The 18,987-nt window shown below is 41.4% G+C and overlaps 2 protein-coding genes across 2 annotated transcripts; one reads left to right on the top strand and one right to left on the bottom strand.

Moving 5' to 3' along the window:
* The first annotated feature begins 829 nt into the window (after positions 1-829).
* On the top strand, positions 830-3,556 carry chchd4a (coiled-coil-helix-coiled-coil-helix domain containing 4a). The gene is made up of 3 exons (XM_085353854.1): positions 830-982; positions 1,495-1,593; positions 2,570-3,556. The coding sequence occupies exons 1-3, from the start codon at positions 961-963 to the stop codon at positions 2,899-2,901; spliced, it is 453 nt and encodes a 150-aa protein (XP_085209980.1). The 5' UTR covers positions 830-960; the 3' UTR covers positions 2,902-3,556.
* Positions 3,557-4,738: 1,182 nt separating this feature from the next.
* LOC146631672 (netrin-4) lies at positions 4,739-9,248 on the bottom strand. The gene is made up of 10 exons (XM_085353853.1): positions 9,125-9,248; positions 8,119-8,609; positions 7,722-8,042; positions 7,352-7,478; positions 6,692-6,880; positions 6,311-6,527; positions 6,103-6,230; positions 5,948-6,016; positions 5,664-5,834; positions 4,739-4,875 (listed from the first exon to the last, which is right to left on the bottom strand). Exons 1-10 carry the CDS (start codon positions 9,246-9,248, stop codon positions 4,739-4,741), a joined length of 1,974 nt encoding a protein of 657 aa, XP_085209979.1.
* Between the last annotated feature and the right edge of the window lie 9,739 nt (positions 9,249-18,987).

The raw sequence follows: 18,987 nt of genomic DNA, 5'->3' as shown, positions 1-18,987 counted from the left end.
GTGTCAAAGGCCTATCTAAAAATTTAAAAACAGAATATAGCCATTATCTGGAAGTATGAGTAATCCAATAGATCCAAGGCAGTCTGATATTACTGGAAATATGTTTGTTAGGTAAAAAGCCAGGTTGCTCTTCATCAGTTATTGGTTATAATACCAATGTGATTTTCTGTCCAAAGTCAAGAGCCAAAATTTTGTAATCATTATTTGATAAGCGCATCGGACACCAGCTGTCAATTAAACGCAAATCTTTTTTTAGGTTTGGGAATTAGAGTAAACACTCCTTGAGTCATACTCCAGGGTTATGCACCAACTGATATGCGTTCATTAAACCGTTGCAATAAAAAAGGGAGCTCACTGGGGAGCAAATAATTTATAGAATGAGATGAAAGGCCACCTGTCCCCGGTGATGTATTATTTTCAGCCGTCTTACACAGTCTATGATTTCTTTAAGTGATAACGGAGCGCCACATAATTCCTTATCTTCCCGCTCAAGTTTGGGAGTGTTTTGTAAAGAGTTTAGAAAAGCCAGAGCATCACTCTCACACTATTTTGATGTATAAAGTTTTTTTTATATAATAAAATGAACAGAAATTAGATATAATTTTCGGGTTATCAGTTCAACTTCTTCTATTCTTAAACGAGTAACTGTTTTCAGTTTTGCATTATATTTTTCTAACCTAAGAAAGAGGAATTCTGCCGTCCTCTAGCCATCGTTTCCGAGACACCACAGATGCCCCTCCTTTATACGTTGTCTAGTCTTTTTTTTTAATCTTGTTTTGTAACGCATTTACAGAACACTTGAGTGACGTCATTACTGCGCGCCCGCGTGTGGTCGGGTCAGGCGTCTGGACGCCGGGTAGCTTGTCAAATGAAATCGTTTAATTTGCTAAATAGTCTTTCTCGCACTAGTCAACTTTGCTCCCGGAGGACGAGGCCCGACGAGCCGTAGCATCAGCAGACATGTCTTACTGCAGGCAGGAAGGTAATTTTTATCTTCTTTCATTCATTTTTGCTTCCATGGCTGAGCAATGTCACCGAGCGACCCACCACCACCATGCTAGGCTAACGTCTACACCCAGTGAGACCTTACTGTTTGTTACAGTATGTCAGGAAACCGGCCAGCCTCCTGCTATAGCCAACACAGCTTTCAAACAGATTGCAGTACTTTTTGACTTAATGTTGTGATTACTGCAGTAAAGTGCATGTAAAACAGTGACTGCGGTGCTGTTAAACAACTAGCAGTGTTGCTCTTGGTGCTGCCATGAGTTTCAAGCAGTAGGTGAAAAGCCAGTCACTGTCATACTTATTATAGCTTTTCACCTGTCCTTGTTCTTCAGTCAGCACATAATCTTCTCAGTTAATTTTCAAAGTGGAGCCAGTTGTTTCAGTCAGCAAGCCTTTACTTGTTGCAGCAATGTAAGATTATAAATGAAAGTCATAGGCCCAGTAACCCATTTCCTCGCGTTTTTGTGTTTTGCCTTGTTTTCATTTAAGGTAAAGATCGCATCATCTTTGTGACGAAGGAAGACCATGAGACACCCAGCAACGCTGAGCTGGTAGCGGATGACCCCAACGATCCATACGAGGAACAGGGTCAGTCTTTCAGACTGTATAGATGTGCTTTCCAAAAGAATAATTCGATTTATTTGCTGATGTGCAGTTGTTTGCTCTCCATAGTGTAGTGGTTTACACATTTGCCTGACAAATGAAAGATCCCTGGTTCATCTCCTGAGAAGAGACACAAATCCCTGTGGCGATACATCAGGAAGGGTTTATGATGTGAAAGGATCTACCCACTGTGGCAGGTTCTTGTGAATAAGGGTGCAGCTGATAGTAGCTTCTTCTTATTTAATGATTATAATACTGCAAGTTCTAAGCCACCCCTCATATCTTTATATTTTCCTTCCAAGGAGACAAAATTTCAAGTGGTCTTGATCAATAGTTCTCACAGTTTCAATGTTTTTCTTTGGAAATTGACAGCTTTTGACACTCATCTTCAGTCTAGACCTTGTACCTGACCATTTCAGAGGGTTTTGTATTCTTTTATTTTGTATGCTACTTAACGGTAACTTATAACTCATTTGAGTTAAAAAAAAAAAAAAAAAAAAAGAACCAATATGTTCTTTAAAAAAATGAAAGGAAGCTGGACAGAAAAGACGGATTAATTATCAGTACCCCCCCCTTTTCTTTTTTTAAATTTCTCAGATAACTTTTGTGAAAACCTTTATGCCGTAAACACAGGAATGTTTCTTTCTCTAAAGACCACCCCATATAAACAACATTAGACCCTCCCTGAGCACTAAATATCTGTGACTAATTAAGCAACAGTCAGATCTACTTTAGGTTATTTTGTAATGAATAGTTAATGAACAAGAGTGTGTGTATGTGACTCATTAGTAAAATACCATTTAGGCTTGGACACTGTGTGGCTCAGTTTTTTGTGATACTGTCCGCTAACAGCTACAGATCCAGATCTCTCTTGGTGATCTTGGTAGTGCAGGATGCACTACTTTAGTTTCATTAAACATTTAAGGTTTTCTGCTAACCTGCCACGCTCTGATGTCTTTAGGCCTCATCCTGCCAAATGGAGACATCAACTGGAACTGCCCGTGTCTGGGCGGGATGGCCAGCGGACCGTGCGGCTCTCAGTTTAAAGAGGCCTTCTCGTGCTTCCACTACAGTAAGGAAGAAGTGAAGGGTTCCGAGTGCATCGACCATTTCCGTAACATGCAGGAGTGCATGCAGAGGTACCCCGAGCTCTATCCCCAGGAGGCCGACAAAGACGAGTCCGCCACCCCGTCTGACAGTGCTGCCTTAACATCCGAGAGCGACTCTACTGCGGTCACCTCAGCTGTTTCGTCTGACAGCACCTCACCTACAGACGACCAGGCCGCCAGCTAGAGTTGATTAGGTCAGTGTTAGAGACTTGTCCAAAAGGAGCTCCAATTGGTCTCTTCTCCTCCTCAAGCCTTCAGAGAGGGACTATTGATACAGTTCTGACACTCACAGGAAATCGACGGGCCATCAGGAGAAGAATTTCAGAGAGACGTAGAGCGTGTACACAAATACGAGCTGCTTTATTGGCTGAACACTTAAGAAAAAAACCTAATTAAGTTATCTGATTATTGACAGTGGGCCAAGTGATTTGCTTCAGGGACATCAGCCGAAATGCTCATTTTTATGCAGTGCAAACATGACTTGTTGCTTGTTCTCACGCCAGTCAGAATTTCAGCATTTGTAACTGTATCCCGAGGTCAGTTGTGTAGGAGTATAACTAAGCATTTATATTAGTCCATCTAAGAAATCAGAGGTAGATCTTTTGATTTGAGTGACGCTCAGCTTTATTTTACCTCAGACAGGTTTTTCAGCACTTCAACTTGTTTTCCACCACTCGAGACCAAAGCAGAAATAATCGACAGGAAAGCTGTTGAAGCATCTGTGCTGTTTTAGATGTTCTGTTTCTGACTTGTTGGCATCATGTATAAACCTACTGAGTCTCCATCTATAACTGTTAGTTTGGTCATCTCTTCCGTTAGTTTTCTATCTGGCCTGTCATATTTACCTGTGAATGCATTAATGTTTTTGTCATGTTAATGCAATCACGAGTCTTCAGTTGAATGCTGTGGTCACCACTCGTGGTTTTTCCAGATTAAAATGATTGCCTGACATTTTCAATCTCCGTTTTACTTTCATTCTAAAGAGAGAGGGCAGTGTCCCAGTTTCTTGTAGGATAAACATTTATATTTATTAGACAGTCGGCTGTGCTCATTCTTCAATGCTCAGATTTAACAAGGTGCTGGCAGTGTCCCAGAGTTTTGCGTTTTTTATTGACATCATAATTTTACGCAGTTGTTGCAGGTTGATAAGCGCAACATTCACATTTGGCTGCACTCTGGTGGCTCTGCAGGCCACTGACGCACTTACTTCAGCTCATTGCCATGAAAGCAGGCTAAAATTATATGGACTTTGTTGTCCTGCTTAACGTAGCTATTAAAAGATGAGTAAACTGAAATGATAAGGGGGTGCAGGTGGTCATTACTTTACAACATTACTGGAGTAGGCTGTGGCATTTGAAATTTTGCTCAAATGGAACTAAAAGATATCAATAATCACCCCCCCACACAGTACACCCCTGAATTATAGATCCATGGGTTCACGTCAGATCACCTGGCTCATGTTCAGAGTCACTAAAACCACTGCTATGCTTAAACTGCAGCAGGTCTTCCTGCATATCTATCTGCATATCTAAATTCACAGAGTCCAAGCCACATGATTGGCTGATGAAATATTTTCTATATGAGCAGGTATAGCTGATGACGTGCCTGATGTTTCTATGTTAATTGCAGTATTTCACACTTGGTTTTCTGCTAATTAAATAAAAGGAGATGTAGTATTACAGGAAGATTTGTTAGCTTAACAAATCAAAGTATTTTTGCAGTAGCTATCCAGATCCAAAATGAATCTGACTATAAGGGGAAAAAACAAGCAAAAATAAAATCAACTATTTATACAAATTAGGTCTTTAACATCAAGTACAGCACCTTAAGTCAGACCACTTTAACATCCATTCATTCTCTTATGCACATGTTGGATGCTTCTCTTCAGTTATGAAGCCTCAACGAGCTGGACACGTTTGACTCCTGGATTTTCAGTCCACTATCTGAATTGGTCACTCACTCATGAGTATCTTGTAGAATCCTTCTGGATTGCATTCCTCCTCATATTTAGATCATATGGATCAGCGGCATCCATTTCTCAGGCTGTTTGATACAATCAGACCTACACGAGGTGTCCATGGAACCACGACGCTCTGCATAGTGACGAGCAAACGGCCCGTTGCACGCTCCTCTTTGCCTGCAAGCAGGTACTCCATACCTGCGAGAGAAAAAAAATATAAACATACTGTATATGGATTCAATCTAAAACGTGAGTATTTTTATTGCAGGGATCTCAAACTCAGTGGGCCACATATGAAAGAAATCTGTCAGCATGACAGTTTGGGCTTGAATTGCCCAGATGTTAATTATAAAGCAGAATGTTTTTGTTAATTAATTTTATTTATTTGTTTAAAAATGTAAAAAACCCCAAAACAAAACCATTTTTATAAAATGTTTATATTAGATTGTGATGAATGGTAGATTATCTGTCATGTAATTGTTTATGAAGCTTATGCATAATAAGGAACATCTGTATATTCATTACACCATTTCCACTTCCTACCGCTGTGAAACTCAATGCTGACATCGTTGCTCTAGTCCAGTCATCTTCCTTCAAACCAGTCAGCCTCCCCTCTGTGTACTTTAAATCTTTCATTTTCCCTTCTGGACTCCTTCGTGCAACCCACCTCCTCGCCATCTCTGCCTCACACAAGTCCCTTCATCCAAGCCTCCATCATTTCGTCACCACCACTATCAGTGTCTAGACTTCTGGGCATCCTGCCCTAATGGCTATCACTACTGGGATTTCATTCTGCTGTTATTGGGGCATCAGAGTCTAATCACCAAATAGCATAATTGGATTCTATATATCAATAAGTCATATTCTTAGTATTGATATAAGTATTGGAGTCTTCTAGGTTTAACCTCCCTGCTTTATTGTTATTGATGGGGGATAATAGTTGGTTTTGCAGATGCCTTTTAAGATTTGCTTGAAACATTTCTTACCTGGGTTTAATATGGGGCATGTGCAGCCACGGCTGGTCCAGGACAGAGGATAGATGCTGGCGGTTCCTAAGCGCAGCGCCACCTGACCTGATCGAAGGACCTTGCGAACTTTGACGTGTACTTCGGCATGGCTGCCTTTGTCATGAGCAGACAACACATTGGCCTTGATGACTGTAACAGGCCACAAAGAAAGAAAACAGAGAGATCATTCTGAACCTTAAACCAAACTGTAGATGTATGTAATGTTTTTTAATCAAGTGAAGGCTGGACCTTTTGTTGCTTACCATAATCATGTTTGGTCTTACAGAGCTCAGACGCACTTCTCAGCTTTTTCTCTTTACAGCTACACTTCCCTGTGTATAGAAACAGAGTTATGCTCTGTATATAGGAGAAAAATGGTTGAACCAGTGTTATTCATCATAATGCAGATTAACATCACCTGTGTAATGCAGAGCAGAGACTGTGAGCTCCTGAGACAAGTGTGCTTCTTCTTCAGTTGGCAAAAAATGATCCAAATCAGGTATTTTCCCACCAATGGGCACATTTAACATTTGCTTATTTGTGTAGCTGTAAAAGTGGAATAAAGCATGTGATGGTTGCCAATTACTCATCATTCATTAAATTTAGTCTAAGTGAAAAATATCTACCTGTGGAGACACTGGCCAGTGAATGGATCACATTGGTGGGGGCATGTGCAAGGTTTGCATCCCTCCCCTCCAAAGCCCCAGTAGCCAGGTAGACAGTGGCTGCAGCTTGTGCCCCCTACACCAGATTTACAGTGGCACTGGCCACTCCTAGCGTGGCACCAGGGTTCCTCCTTTCCAGGTGGAGAAGGGAAAGAACCCTGAGGATCACACCAGCAGCCTGAGTGACAAAAGTTAATTAAAACAGTTAGAAAAGTACCAGCAGATGGAGCTATAGCATTTGTAAGCTTCCCCAATGTTGAATCTCTTTTACTAATAACAGCTATAGACATGTCAGCCAACCCAATGCCACAGTAAAACACCCCTCTGCCTTTTGACTCTTACGTGTGCACGTGTGGGGGGAGCTGAGGGGCAGGGATGGGCGGCGGTGGTAGCCATAGCGACAGCGATGGCATCTACGCCCCGCTGTGTTGTGCTGGCAGTCCTCACACACACCCCCACTGAGTCTGCCAGAGGAAAGCCATGCCCGCTGAGAGAAGTGGCAGGTAGCTGCGTGACCATGGCACTCACACTCTTTGGTTGTGAGGATGTGTGATGTCACAGCGATCAGGATGAGAGAGATGAGAGAAAGTGAACAGGTAACACGCTTAGCATGGTCCAATTTAAAATTAAAGTAACCAAGACATTCAACTGTGTATTTAATTTAAAAGGTTTGGACTGCATTAATTTTTTTAGGCAAGTGAACACGATTGCTTCTTGTCTTAGTCATTCACACTCACACACAAATAACCATGCATGTTACTACCCTCCCATCTGGAGCAATGCTTGGTCCAGTATCTTGGCCAGGAGGAGTTGGGGTTTGCACCACCAACTCTGCAACTAGTAGACAACCTGCAATCCATCACATCCTCCTCTAACTATTCACATCTCTCCCCCCCCCCCCCCATGCTTCAAAATCTTCTCTCCTCTCTGTTATTTTCCTTTGTCAGCAAAACAGCATCTCACATACGTAACAGCTGTACAAAGCTGCTGTTGGTTACTTACTCTGGCATGAGTTGGCCTCCCCACTGCTTCCATTGGCAGGCCTCCAAGGTTGATCATTGTAGAGCGGGGCGCACTTGTCACAGTGATCTCCAGCTGTGTGGTGAGTACACAGACACCTACCAAACACCTGGAAGACACATCTTCATCTACATTTGATTTTGTTGCAGATGCCTGCTGTACAAAGAACCATAAAATATGTCAAGGCTTAATGTAAAGTGTCAATTTAAAGGACCTTTAACTGTGACCTAATCTAATCTCTTTAAACCAATATTCTGAATGTGTAATTAATTATTTTTGTACCTTTTTCACTTCAGGGTTTTATCTTTTCCTTTTGATACAAGCATACATACATGCAGGATAAAATGCTCACCATGTTACTGTCCTCTGTTTCCTTGTTTCCATTGTTGTGTGGTACACAATACTCAGCATGTCCATGGCACAGGCAGGTGCCTCTTGCCAGTAAAGTATAAATAGCATAAGGTGCTGAAGCAGAATTTTCTGAACTGGACGGGGGGCTGTGGACTGAGGATGTGATGCTTGTCCAGCGTCCTGGGGGGGTCAGAGCTGGGCTACAGGTCTGGAATTTTAGCAGTCTGACACGGAGATTTGTGATGGTCAGGTGAGAGAGGGCCTCTGGACTGTAGGGGTCGAGTGTCATAGCACTGCTGGGGTTTAGAGTACGTAATATGACCTAGAAGGAGAAACATAGCTTTAAACTGCACTGAATGAAACATTTGCACAATGCATTATATCCAAATATCCTCTACCTCTCCACCCGTGCAGGGTGCAGCATCAGTATAGCGGGATGTACACGGTGACCCTGGCTGATTGAAGTCATCAGGCAAACCGAATTCTAAGCTGCAATTATACGCAAAAACCTTTAAAGCTTCCCACGTCTTTCCAAAGTCCACTGAGCGTTCAATGGCCATGGCAGCAGGCCGCGGTGACTTGAACACCAAAACCAAGTGAGTAAGACAGAATTTCGTTTCCAGGTCTAAACGTATCTCATCCTGCTGCCCCCGCATGGTTCTACGTCCACCTGATGCCCACCAGGTATCTGGATGCAAGAAAGGGTCATCAGTCATGTGAAGAGCTGGGTGAGGATCCTGAGAGCAGGCCTGAGGACTGACAGAAGGTTGGGGACACAGAGGATGCTGGGATGTGCTGTTCCCACAGCAGTTTGAGAGGGTGAACAGGGTCCTGCCACTTGCCAGGTTTCCTATGGGTGGACTACAGGCACGGTCCAGGCAACTAGAAACTGAGGCAGAGGGTGAATGAGAGTCAGTGAGAGTGTGAGACAGTAGTGGAAAATGTTTATTCCATGACTGAGCAATACAGATCGTTCTTTTGATCTGCCGATGTCCGTGCTGCCAGTGCATTTTCCAACACATGGCATTGCGGACAAAGCCAAAGTGCTGCTCATTACGTTTTCCATGAATATTTAATTTGCCTGACCGCTGTGCTGTCACAGAATCCTGTCCTGCCCTCCCGACTGGACAGCGCTAAGACTCGGGTTACATGTAATGGAAGGACACAAAGCTGTCAGACTATCAAATGCATCAGGAGCGAGCGTAACTTTTGCTTTACGTTTGGGACAAGATCTAAAAACACAGCGAGTTCTTCAGTGTCATAGAAATTTACGTTCTTTACAATAACTCGGTAACCTAAAACATAACCCGAAATAGAGGGCACAAGGTCGCTGCTGATTTTTTTTTTTTTTTTTTTTTTTTTTTAGAAATAAGAGCATCACTGCAAACGGATGATGCGCCTCACCTGCTTCGCTGCCGCGCATCACAACCAAAAATAGCCAACCGAGAGCCACCAGCATCAGATGTCGAGATGTCCCGAGCATATTAGACAGCGTTGTCCTCGTTCCTGCTGTGTTTACAACATGCATGGTGCGTCACACGCTTCCCCGCAGAGGTGGGTTCCAACATAATGTGTGCCCTAATTAACAGTCCAACTCATTTCTTTGGCTAATTACGCAATGCGCAAAGTGTCCAGATAAATCCAAGAGTAAGTAATTTTTTTCTCCCTCGATGTCCTTCCAGACGTCTGAGGCTCAGTTCATCGTCAGGGACGGCTTTCTCGAACAGATGCGGACTGTGCGTTTCAGGTGCACCAAATGAGAAGTCAGTCTTTCGGCAGCGAATTTAAAGCGAAATATTGCTAATTTGCACGTGATAGACCTTTCATGTCCTCCTTACTGCTCCAACTAAAATGCAAATAAACTCAAGTAAACATTTCCACGAATATCCATCCAATGCGACATCTGTGTGCACCGCCCAAGTCCAAAGCTCCATGCATTTATGCACAGAGGAGTGTTGGCTCTATTTATGGATCTCCTCCACCCACCCACCCACACGCACACACAAATAAAACACCCCTATTTTACTTCAATCTGCCAATCTTTTATCCACATTGTGGTGTGTCGTGCGCTCTAGGGAAGGGACGTGCGATTTCAATGTCAGTCAGTCTCACACACGAGCTAAACCAGGTCCCCTCACTAACCTTAATAGGGCTATTTAATTACTTTATCTGCTTCTGCCCCTTTGTTTTTCAGTAGCATTAATTCCAAGTCATAATGCTCTTTGAAGTCTGTAGCGGGAAGAAATGGGGAGTGGGGAGCCAAGAATACTCCTTCGTGCAGTTATTTGCAGCTTGATGGACATTATGGCAACAAAAGGAACGTTCATGCAAATGAGAAGGACAAGAAAAGAGCAATTCTTCTTTAAAAACCGGCTGCCTGAATAGATTACAGTGACGTTTTTCTTTTTAACACTGGAATATAAACACATGTTCTGGTACTTAAAAAACATACCGTACAGTTCTTCGCTGAGCTTGATGCATTTTCTCTTCCTGGCGCGCACACACACAACAAATTGGGACAATAAACACAATGTCTCCTCAGTTTTATGGCTTAACTTCAAATAAAGGGGCGCTCGGAAAATCGGAAGAGACGCACAGAATTGGATTGGTTTCCATAAACGTCCCCAGTGACATAGAAAGTGTTTGTAGGACTGCCTGCCTGGTTGTGTGAAGTCAAAAAAAAAATGGAATTAGAAAGATTAGCATGGACCAGCCATGATGTATTATTTTTGTTACCTTCAGGAAAATGACAGTTAATTTTCATTTTACCTCTACAATGCACAACTCTGTTGCTTGTGAAGCTCGCACACAAGAATTTCACTCACATGTGCTGTACCAATGTACCTGCACATGTGATGTGACAATAAAAGTGATTTGATTTGATTTGATAATCCTTGAAAGCGCATTTCCTGTCCTTTATGTCTGGATTTAGAATATTCGAGATGACATTATTTATGATCATTTATTTACATTTAAGAATATATTTCTCTTTTAATACAAATATAGAGAGCTTACTCAATATGGACAAAAAAATCTATTTACATTTGTTAATGCAAAGTCAACTATGTCACCAAATTTCATAGGAAGTTATTATCCATGAAGAAATCTGTGCCTGCGTCATCTGTCTCCCTCAAAATGACTGACAGAGTTTTCCTAGCCCACCTGACTGTGTGTGATATTTTAAACTGGGAGCCATTGCGTTGCAATAAATACTTCTAGCCATTAAAACAGTGCAGACCCCCACCAATGTGTTTTGAACCTTGAAGCCAAAATGAGCAGTTAAAGGCAATTTACTTGCAGTGGTTATTGCTTGTTGCTCTTTAAAATGTTTTATAGCTCTGCTGCAAACTTTTACCTCAAACCTACAATTTTCAAGCCTTTTTCAAAATGATAACACTCAGACGCAATAAGAACTTGTGCTAGAGCCAACTATACCACAGCAATGATTTGACTCTATGCTATATCCATTACCCGTTCTCCTCAAACGCACAAATCCACACGGACACCTGTGAAAAGATGTGAAATCAACTGCATGTGTGCTGTTAATGCAGAACCGACTCTAAATTGTGCTAAAGCAGTCATAGACTACAGCATGTCTGTGTGTCTCCAGCATTACCAGATAACAGCAAATCCCTCATAAATGGCATTGCCCTAATCTCTCATAAAACTATTCTTAGCATGTAGTGCACTGCTGGAGTAAAACGAAAGGAGAAACCGTGAGATGTGTGATGTAGGCCAGCCTCTCAGGCTTTATTGTGTACAGGCCCGCCAGGCACGAGCTGCTCTCAGAGTGGAAAGCAAGAGGAAAGAGAGATGAAAGAGTGAAGGAAGAAATTTACAACAGATATAGATGAAGTGACATCCATCTGAGATTTTTTTTACAGCATTTTTTGCAAATAATGTTTTGACAATAAAAATGATCATTCTGCTGTTCGTTTTTTGTTTGTTTGTTGGTAGGATGAATAGTAAAGTGTGAACATATTTAAAAAATAATTTAGAAAAGGAGAAATTAATCCAATCCACTGTTTCCAACATGTGCTGCACTCCTTTTTCCAAGCAAATACATTCTCTCAATGTTCAAGATGTATCTTCATCAAAGCTTCCAGCTGTGAGAGGTCAAATACCAGCCTGAAAGGGTCAGGGGGATCTCCTACCTGCCCCATGACTGCTCCTCTAATTGCTCCTCTTTCTCTCATTTACAGGGCTTAATGGGGGCCGGTGGGGTTAGAGAGCCAGGGTCAGAGGAACAGGGACCCCCTACCTCTCACCCTTAGTGTTTGTCCAGGCTGTTCATACATGTGTGTGTCAAGCACATGTAGTCCACACTTCCGCATCTACTTCTCCCTTCATGCTTTATTTGTGATCTACATGTCAGCTCATTTGTATCTCCAGGGATGAAGAGGATTAAGCTCCTTCCTTACATGACTTTACTCCACATGGGCCCAGAGGCCGACATGATCGCGCTTTCATTTGACTTTCTTTTCTCCAGCTTAATTTAAAACATCTCCATTTTGTTGTGGACATTTTGCTATGGCAACACACGGTAGGATTTCATGACATTATCCACTGGCCACAGGGGCAACCAGTAAAAGACATGGTGTGCTTGAGTTAAGCACTCGGGTTAGAATTTAAATTTTAAATACTTTAGCCTGAAAACACCAGTTGAAATGTGGTAGAAAGATCTATGGTTCAAATATAATGGCAAGATTAGAGGTGTATTTCCCCAGGATTGCAGGACCAAGTCGGTCCATTGCTTTAATTTGTTATCACTGTGAGAATGATAACCAGTGTGGAAAGCTTTCAAAGAGACATCCTTACTAGTGTTTATTGTAACAGTCCTCATGTCGCACATTGACATTAATCAAGCGCAGACAGCTTACAGGCAGACTGCTAACTTGTTGTTCATTTGCACATCTACTTTGCGTGTGTGTGAGACGATGTGCATGCTTACGTTCCAGCATCATAGGTTTAGATTACACTGTGCCTCTTTGATGTGAGAGAATGAATGACACAGATTAAGTTGTCAGGCCAGAAAATGATAGACGCCAGATGAGGCAGAATGACAAATAATGTCCTCTGGGAAGCCCAGGGGCACACTGCCAAAACAATAATGTGTGCATCTGTGAACTCATGGGTGGATTTGTGAGTGTTTGCTCACAGAAGAGTTATGGCGATAATCTTACATATGTGTAACCTTAATTGAAACAATCCAGAACTGTTCCCGTATACAGAGAAAATGGGAAAATTAGCCTCCCTGTGAAATTTTATGTTTTTGTTTAAAATTTTCCAAATACTTTTTCATCAGTGTAAGGAATTTTTCAGCATAGCATTTCTAAACATACTTATTTTCCTTAGAAGCAGAAATCATTTCTGCTTGACACAATAACAGAATTATTTCAGAAAGAACAAACAAATATTACCAAAGCCAGTGGTATTAGCTTCCTGAAAAACTGACCTTTTTATTGAGCCACAGCATAAAGTGCTGCTGTGCAGTGATGTGCTTTAACTTTTTGATGCTCAAATCAAGTTTAAACTGAGGGTTTTCTTGAATTTACACACAGTATAAAAACATCAGCAAAGGTTTAAGCTGTCATTTAAGAAATAATCATGCCAAAAACAAAATAAATCCCTTTAGATTTGAGGGGAAGAAAGATTTGCTGATGCCTACAAAGCAGGAGGCGGATATACAAAGTTATCACAGCGTTTCCAAGTATCATCAAGAAATTCAAAAAGTGCCACACAGTGCAGAACAAGACTGATAAAGGTAGGAAGCAAAGGATTTCAAAAGATTTCATCTCTAGCCAGTTTTGAAATGTGTCTTAAGATCCCAAAACAACTGCCAAACACTAATGAATGACTTAGCCAAGTCAGAGAACCGTAGAGAGAACTCAGTAATGGGTGACCTCCAATTCTGCAGAAGTTACACCTTCAAGCCAGACTAAAGTATGCTAAGGACAACCTTAGGAAAGCATATTGGAAGCACATCATTTGATCAAATTAAATAAACAAGAGTTTTTTTGACCACAAAGATGCTGCCTTTAATTTAGAGAAAGAAAGGAGAGCTCAGGAGGCGTGTGTGAGACTCGCTGAAAACTACAGCAAACCGCTGCAGGCTGTAATCCAGCAAAAGGGACACAGAACTGATGATCAGCACTGGGTGTGCTGATGATTTTAACCCTGGCACCTTTTGTTTCTGTGTGAAAAGTGAAATAATTTAATCATCCAAAATAAAACCAGGATATTTGGAAAAGCTGTGCTAAAAAAAAAATCTGTGCTCTGTTTGACAGCATTTGGCAAATACTTAAAAAAAAAAAGGAAATTTAAGAATAATTCTGCTTTCCTCCTATTCGTTACTGATTCTAAACAAGCATGCTGGGAATGCACCAGTTGAAAGTTGATGACTTATTAATAGATGAAACTGTATACTGTACACATACACACATGAAAGTACACATTAAATACTGTCCACTTAATCTTTTGTCTCTGATTTTTTTTTTTTTTTGGTATATCTGTTTATGATAATCAACTAAGAAACTCACTATTTCCTTACTGTCACTCCGACACATGAACATATGCACGACACACTGGTTTTCTACAACAATAACACACTACATGTGCTGTGGATTCAATTCACTGCCTTCTCGTTCTTCCAGCTCAGATTTAAACTCCCAGTTAGATGAAACACATGTTTCAAACAGCTTCAGTAAATTCAAAGAAAAATACTTTGGCATGAAAATGTGACATAAATAGCAAACAGCGAAATGAAGAAAGCAGCATAATGAAGCAGGGTTACGTGATTAACACTAATTCTAGGAGTTTGGGATAAGTTACAAAATTAATGCTTGTGCTTAAATAAACCCAAATGGGTTTTTAGCTTTGAGTATTTTTACTTTGTCCCCCTTCAGAAGTCATGCTTAGAAATGGGGAAAATGAAAAATCAAATGCAGCTGCTTCAGGTCCCAGGACATAAGTTGCAGGCTCTGGGCCGCTTTGTTGCTTTGAGGCCCTTTTCAACTCATTAAAAGTGTTTTTATTGGCATACCAAGTCCACCTGTGAGTCATCCAACTCATGATGGCAACTTCAATGCATAGCCAAGTGCAAAGGTCACCGTTAAACAACAGTAACTCATAGGAGCAGGCAATGTCAAAAATGAAATCTGCACGGGTAAAATGCAGAGGAACAAAGCGCGGCCATGTTAATGTGACATTTGCTGCCCTCGTGGTGCGTCTTTTTCATTTATCAACTGACACTCGTGACATTCATTGACCACTGTGGTGTTATCTTCCAGATCAGATGCCCTTTAAATAAGAAAAAGGGCTTCGAAACGTGGTGTTTGTTCTAGGTGTATATTATTCTCACTGTGTTTCCAGGGGTTTGAGCTCCAGAGTCTAAATGTGCAAATATATATAATCCCTTACGAGCATTTGTTATCCATACTCTCAGAACATTTAACGATGCTCCCTGGGAGTGTATAGCATAGTTTTGTATATTTCCACTGAAGTGTGCAAATGTGAAAAATAAATAAATAAATAAATAAATAAATCACACTCTAACAGGGGTGTGGGCCCACTTTTGTGGTTGGATTTGTGGTTTCTCCATAAGAAAAGAGGTATGTGGGAATCTGTGCAACCATTAAGGCCTTCCTGGACTGCCCAACAATGAGGCAGCGAAGGAGGAATAAGTGGTGTTTGATCCTATCAACCAACATCTGGCCTACAGGAGGAGCTAAAGTTAGCAGCCCATGCTGATGTCATTAGGGTAAAATAGCAAGTATACTGGCAAAGGCACAGTGTTCCCAACATGACAGCACTGTTAGTGTAGTAGGGAGGTGGCAGAGATGAGGACAGATTATACCTGCTGGTGATTATGTAACTGACTCATCTTCATGTCCTTTTAACAGCTGATCTCTTTTGTCAGTCTTCAGCTCCTAGGCTGCTGGAGTTAGCAGGGAGGCCTCCTGGGAGAGAATGAGAAATACAGGGTGGATCAAGGCTGTAACAAAGCTTTTTAGAGTTTAATCAGTTCCACTCATCGAGAGTTGCTGGCCCCATCTGTCCAATCAAGTCCCATTTCCATGGCGGGCTCCTGGCTCCAAAGATGGCTACAGTACTGTCAGCCAGACTTTGATAGGCAACTCTGTTTCGAGGACCACCACCTCATCAGAGACTTGTGGTTCTTGTGTGGGTTTCTTTGGAACCTCTATCGGCCGGATCTCCTCGCTGATGTAATCAATAGCTCTGGCATTTGTTAATCATTAATAAACTGCTGTGGTCAGGATGATTTAAGCGCTGAGAGCACTCTGATATGATAATGTCATTAGATGTGGGTTGTTTAGCTCCTTAGGGAAGTTTTTTATTTTCATGTCCTTTTTGTGTGAGATCATCGTTTTGGAGCTCTTTTCAGTCTGGGACAATGAAGAAAAAGACTCCTAGCTAAACATTTAAGCAAGCCCATCCTAAATGATAGATATGTGTGGAACAGAATTACAACATCGATAGGACCCATATCAATTCAGTAAGGCTACGTTCACACTGCAGGTGTTAATGCTCAATTCCGATTTTTTGATCGAGTCCGATTTTTTTGTCTGCTTGTTCACACTACAAATAAAATGCGCCAGCAAACGCTCTCTAGTGTGAACGCTCAAAGTGGCCCGCATGCGCAAAAGAAGACGTCACACACAACGCACTAGACCCAGAGCAAACAGTATTGTTTGACTGATGGCCCTTAATATAAAGACTTCGGACTTTACGTTTCCCAATTTTTGCTTTAAGTTATTTTGTTATTTACATAATAATGTAGATAACCTAATAATTATCCTCATTGCTGTTTTAGAGGAGAGGTGCTTCAAAGGAAAGTTGCAGATTTCTGTCAGAATCTGCAGATTATACAGTACAAATAACATGCTCACGTTTCTCCAACGTTGTCTTCCCAACAGTGTCACTGACATCTACGCTGGATGGCCAGGAAGCCTTCGCGATGTCTTCTCGGGCGCTTCTCCTGAGTTGATAATTGGCGTCTGTCTTGTGTCAGTGACGTAAAAGACGGATTTAATGCGACATTACCATCAAACAGCAGTCGCTTTCTAAAACATCGGATATGTATCAGATTCAGTACCACATACGAAAGTGACCCAGATCGGATTTGAAAATATCGGATTTGTGCCGTTCACACTGTCACACCATGATCGGATATGGGTCGCATAGGGTCATAAAAATCGGATTTGATGCGCTTTCGCCTGCAGTGTGAACGTAGCCTAAGTCTTTACTCGACCAGTACCTCATAGGAGCTGGGTACAGTAACTTAGATCACCTCACAAACCTAGCTACAACGAGACACTGACCTCCTACACCGTGAGAGAAGAGTGAACATTTAGGGTCAGGGGAGTGTGTGCTCCAGTTGCATTCCATTATGTTATCATCACAGACATTACATTCAATGTTATTACTAGAAGCAGCAGCTTCTTTTTTTGGTCTTTTTTCTTTAAGAGCAGCCAGAAAAGCAGAGCCTTTCCAGCTCGATCCCTCAGTCTAGCCAAGAAAAACCAAGTCTAATCCTCTTCTCCTTCCTCGGTGTCCAACCTCACACACAACTCACAGTAAGGCCTTACCTTTGCCACGTCTTTCTTTGTCATAAACCTCACCTGTCAGTACTCTAATTTCTTCATCTCTCTTGCTTTTCTACTCTTGTTCATTTAGATGAAAGATGTCAGTGTGTTGGTGTATCCATAACACACTGGTTAAAGATGCATATTTTTGCGAAGTGGACTCATTTTTTAAATTCTGCACTATTATTGTCACAATTCAACTTCACATCGCAACTACTCAGTATTTTTATTCCTTGTCCCCCTGGCCCACATCTTGAGACATTGTCCCACATTCTGACTGGCTCGACGGGTCATGCACTTTTCTAAAATCTGGATTTTACCCAACACATGTGAAGGGAAGGCTTTTTATTATAGGGAAATAAAGGATAACCAGTCTAAAGTTACATAAAGCTTTGCAGATTTTGCTGAATATGATGAAAACTACCTCAAAGAAAATGAAGCAGCAGTACATACTGAGAAATATTTTTTGCAGTGTGTCACAGGAGAGAATATAGTGCTAAAAAAATAGCGTAAAGTGGCACAGTATGTTTGACATAATAGGCTAAACACTGCTTAAGTTGTCAAATATGGCTCAAAAAGATTTGCCAACTTGTACTATCATCTTCGTCCCCATGACAACTGTTGCTGCGTCTAACAGTACTTCCACTTAGAAACTAAGATTCTCTACAGTTCAGTTTCAGCCATGTGGTGGACACACAAAAGACCTGTAACAGCTTGCAACAGAATTGAAAAATATGGTATGTCGTATTTATTTTTTCCCCTTTTGCTTACAGAGTTAAATTACCAAATGCTACTCGTTAATTGTGTTCAGCAAAGCCAATCACAAAGGCTGAATGCTAAGGCTAAGCACCCGGCGTATGTTTAACACCCTGTCGGTTAAAAGACTACCTCCAGCTGAAGTCGGGCAAAACGTTTAACATACGTTTAACGTACGTCGTGTATTCAGCGTTAAGTAATGTCTAGTTTCCCTTTTACATTTTGTACTATTATCCACTTTAGTAACGCGTGTATAAACTTATATGTGCAACATATAAAGCTTCAACTTTTCATACACATTTAATATTCGTTAAATCATATCATTGAAGAAGTAGGTGACTAAACCCAGCTGTCATTGCTCACACGTACATTTAAAAAAAAAAAAATCCTGCTCGAAAGAGTGAGAACACAGGATTTCCTGGTTCCGGGGTACCTCATCCACCCAGAGATCCTCCAGAGCCCAAGCCTTCAACTCGTCAGAAATACAATGTCTTCAAAGTGGGGAAAGGCTCTATGAGAGATCAGAGGGGAATATTCTCTGAGACAATCTCTACATTAAAATTCCAGGTAAAGGCTTCTCTGATTCCTCTAAAATGACTGATTGTTGTTGCTCTAATGAGAAACTCTTGACTAATTGCTTATGTGTATGCGGTTTGTACACCTAATGCCCAGCAGGTGTCAGAGCCTCAGTCCATGCTGACATTTGGTCATAACTCACGGGAGGGTGAGTTGTGCTGTATGACATTTTAGACATCTGATATTTTATTGTTGCATCGATTTTTTTTATTTTAAATCTAGAAAAAAAAATCCCAAAACATTTTGTGCTATCTGTAAAATCTGACTTCTGTTTACTTCAAAAGCAGTCGCCAAGACTCCACCTCATCGGCCCAGATGGGCTGCTGAGGA

Source organism: Diplotaxodon limnothrissa, linkage group LG5, assembly GCF_057381915.1.
Source record: "Diplotaxodon limnothrissa isolate DT_005_m linkage group LG5, D_limnothrissa_male_GT1.1, whole genome shotgun sequence".
Classification (NCBI taxonomy): Eukaryota; Metazoa; Chordata; class Actinopteri; order Cichliformes; family Cichlidae; genus Diplotaxodon; species Diplotaxodon limnothrissa.
This window is presented reverse-complemented; position numbering and strand designations above follow the sequence as displayed.

What these genes read in the sequence shown, in the direction of transcription:
- chchd4a (XM_085353854.1), top strand. Translation starts at nt 961, where the DNA reads ATGTCTTACTGCAGGCAGGAAG. An exon ending in GTCTTACTGCAGGCAGGAAG is followed by an intron (nt 983 to 1,494) that starts GTAATTTTTATC and finishes TTTTCATTTAAG; the next exon opens with GTAAAGATCGCATCATCTTT. An exon ending in CGATCCATACGAGGAACAGG is followed by an intron (nt 1,594 to 2,569) that starts GTCAGTCTTTCA and finishes TGATGTCTTTAG; the next exon opens with GCCTCATCCTGCCAAATGGA.
- LOC146631672 (XM_085353853.1), bottom strand. Translation starts at nt 9,248, where the DNA reads ATGCATGTTGTAAACACAGCAGGAACGAGGACAACGCTGTCTAATATG. An exon ending in ACTGGCCAGTGTCTCCACAG is followed by an intron (nt 6,231 to 6,310) that starts GTAGATATTTTT and finishes CCACTTTTACAG; the next exon opens with CTACACAAATAAGCAAATGT. An exon ending in CTCTGCTCTGCATTACACAG is followed by an intron (nt 6,017 to 6,102) that starts GTGATGTTAATC and finishes TTCTATACACAG; the next exon opens with GGAAGTGTAGCTGTAAAGAG.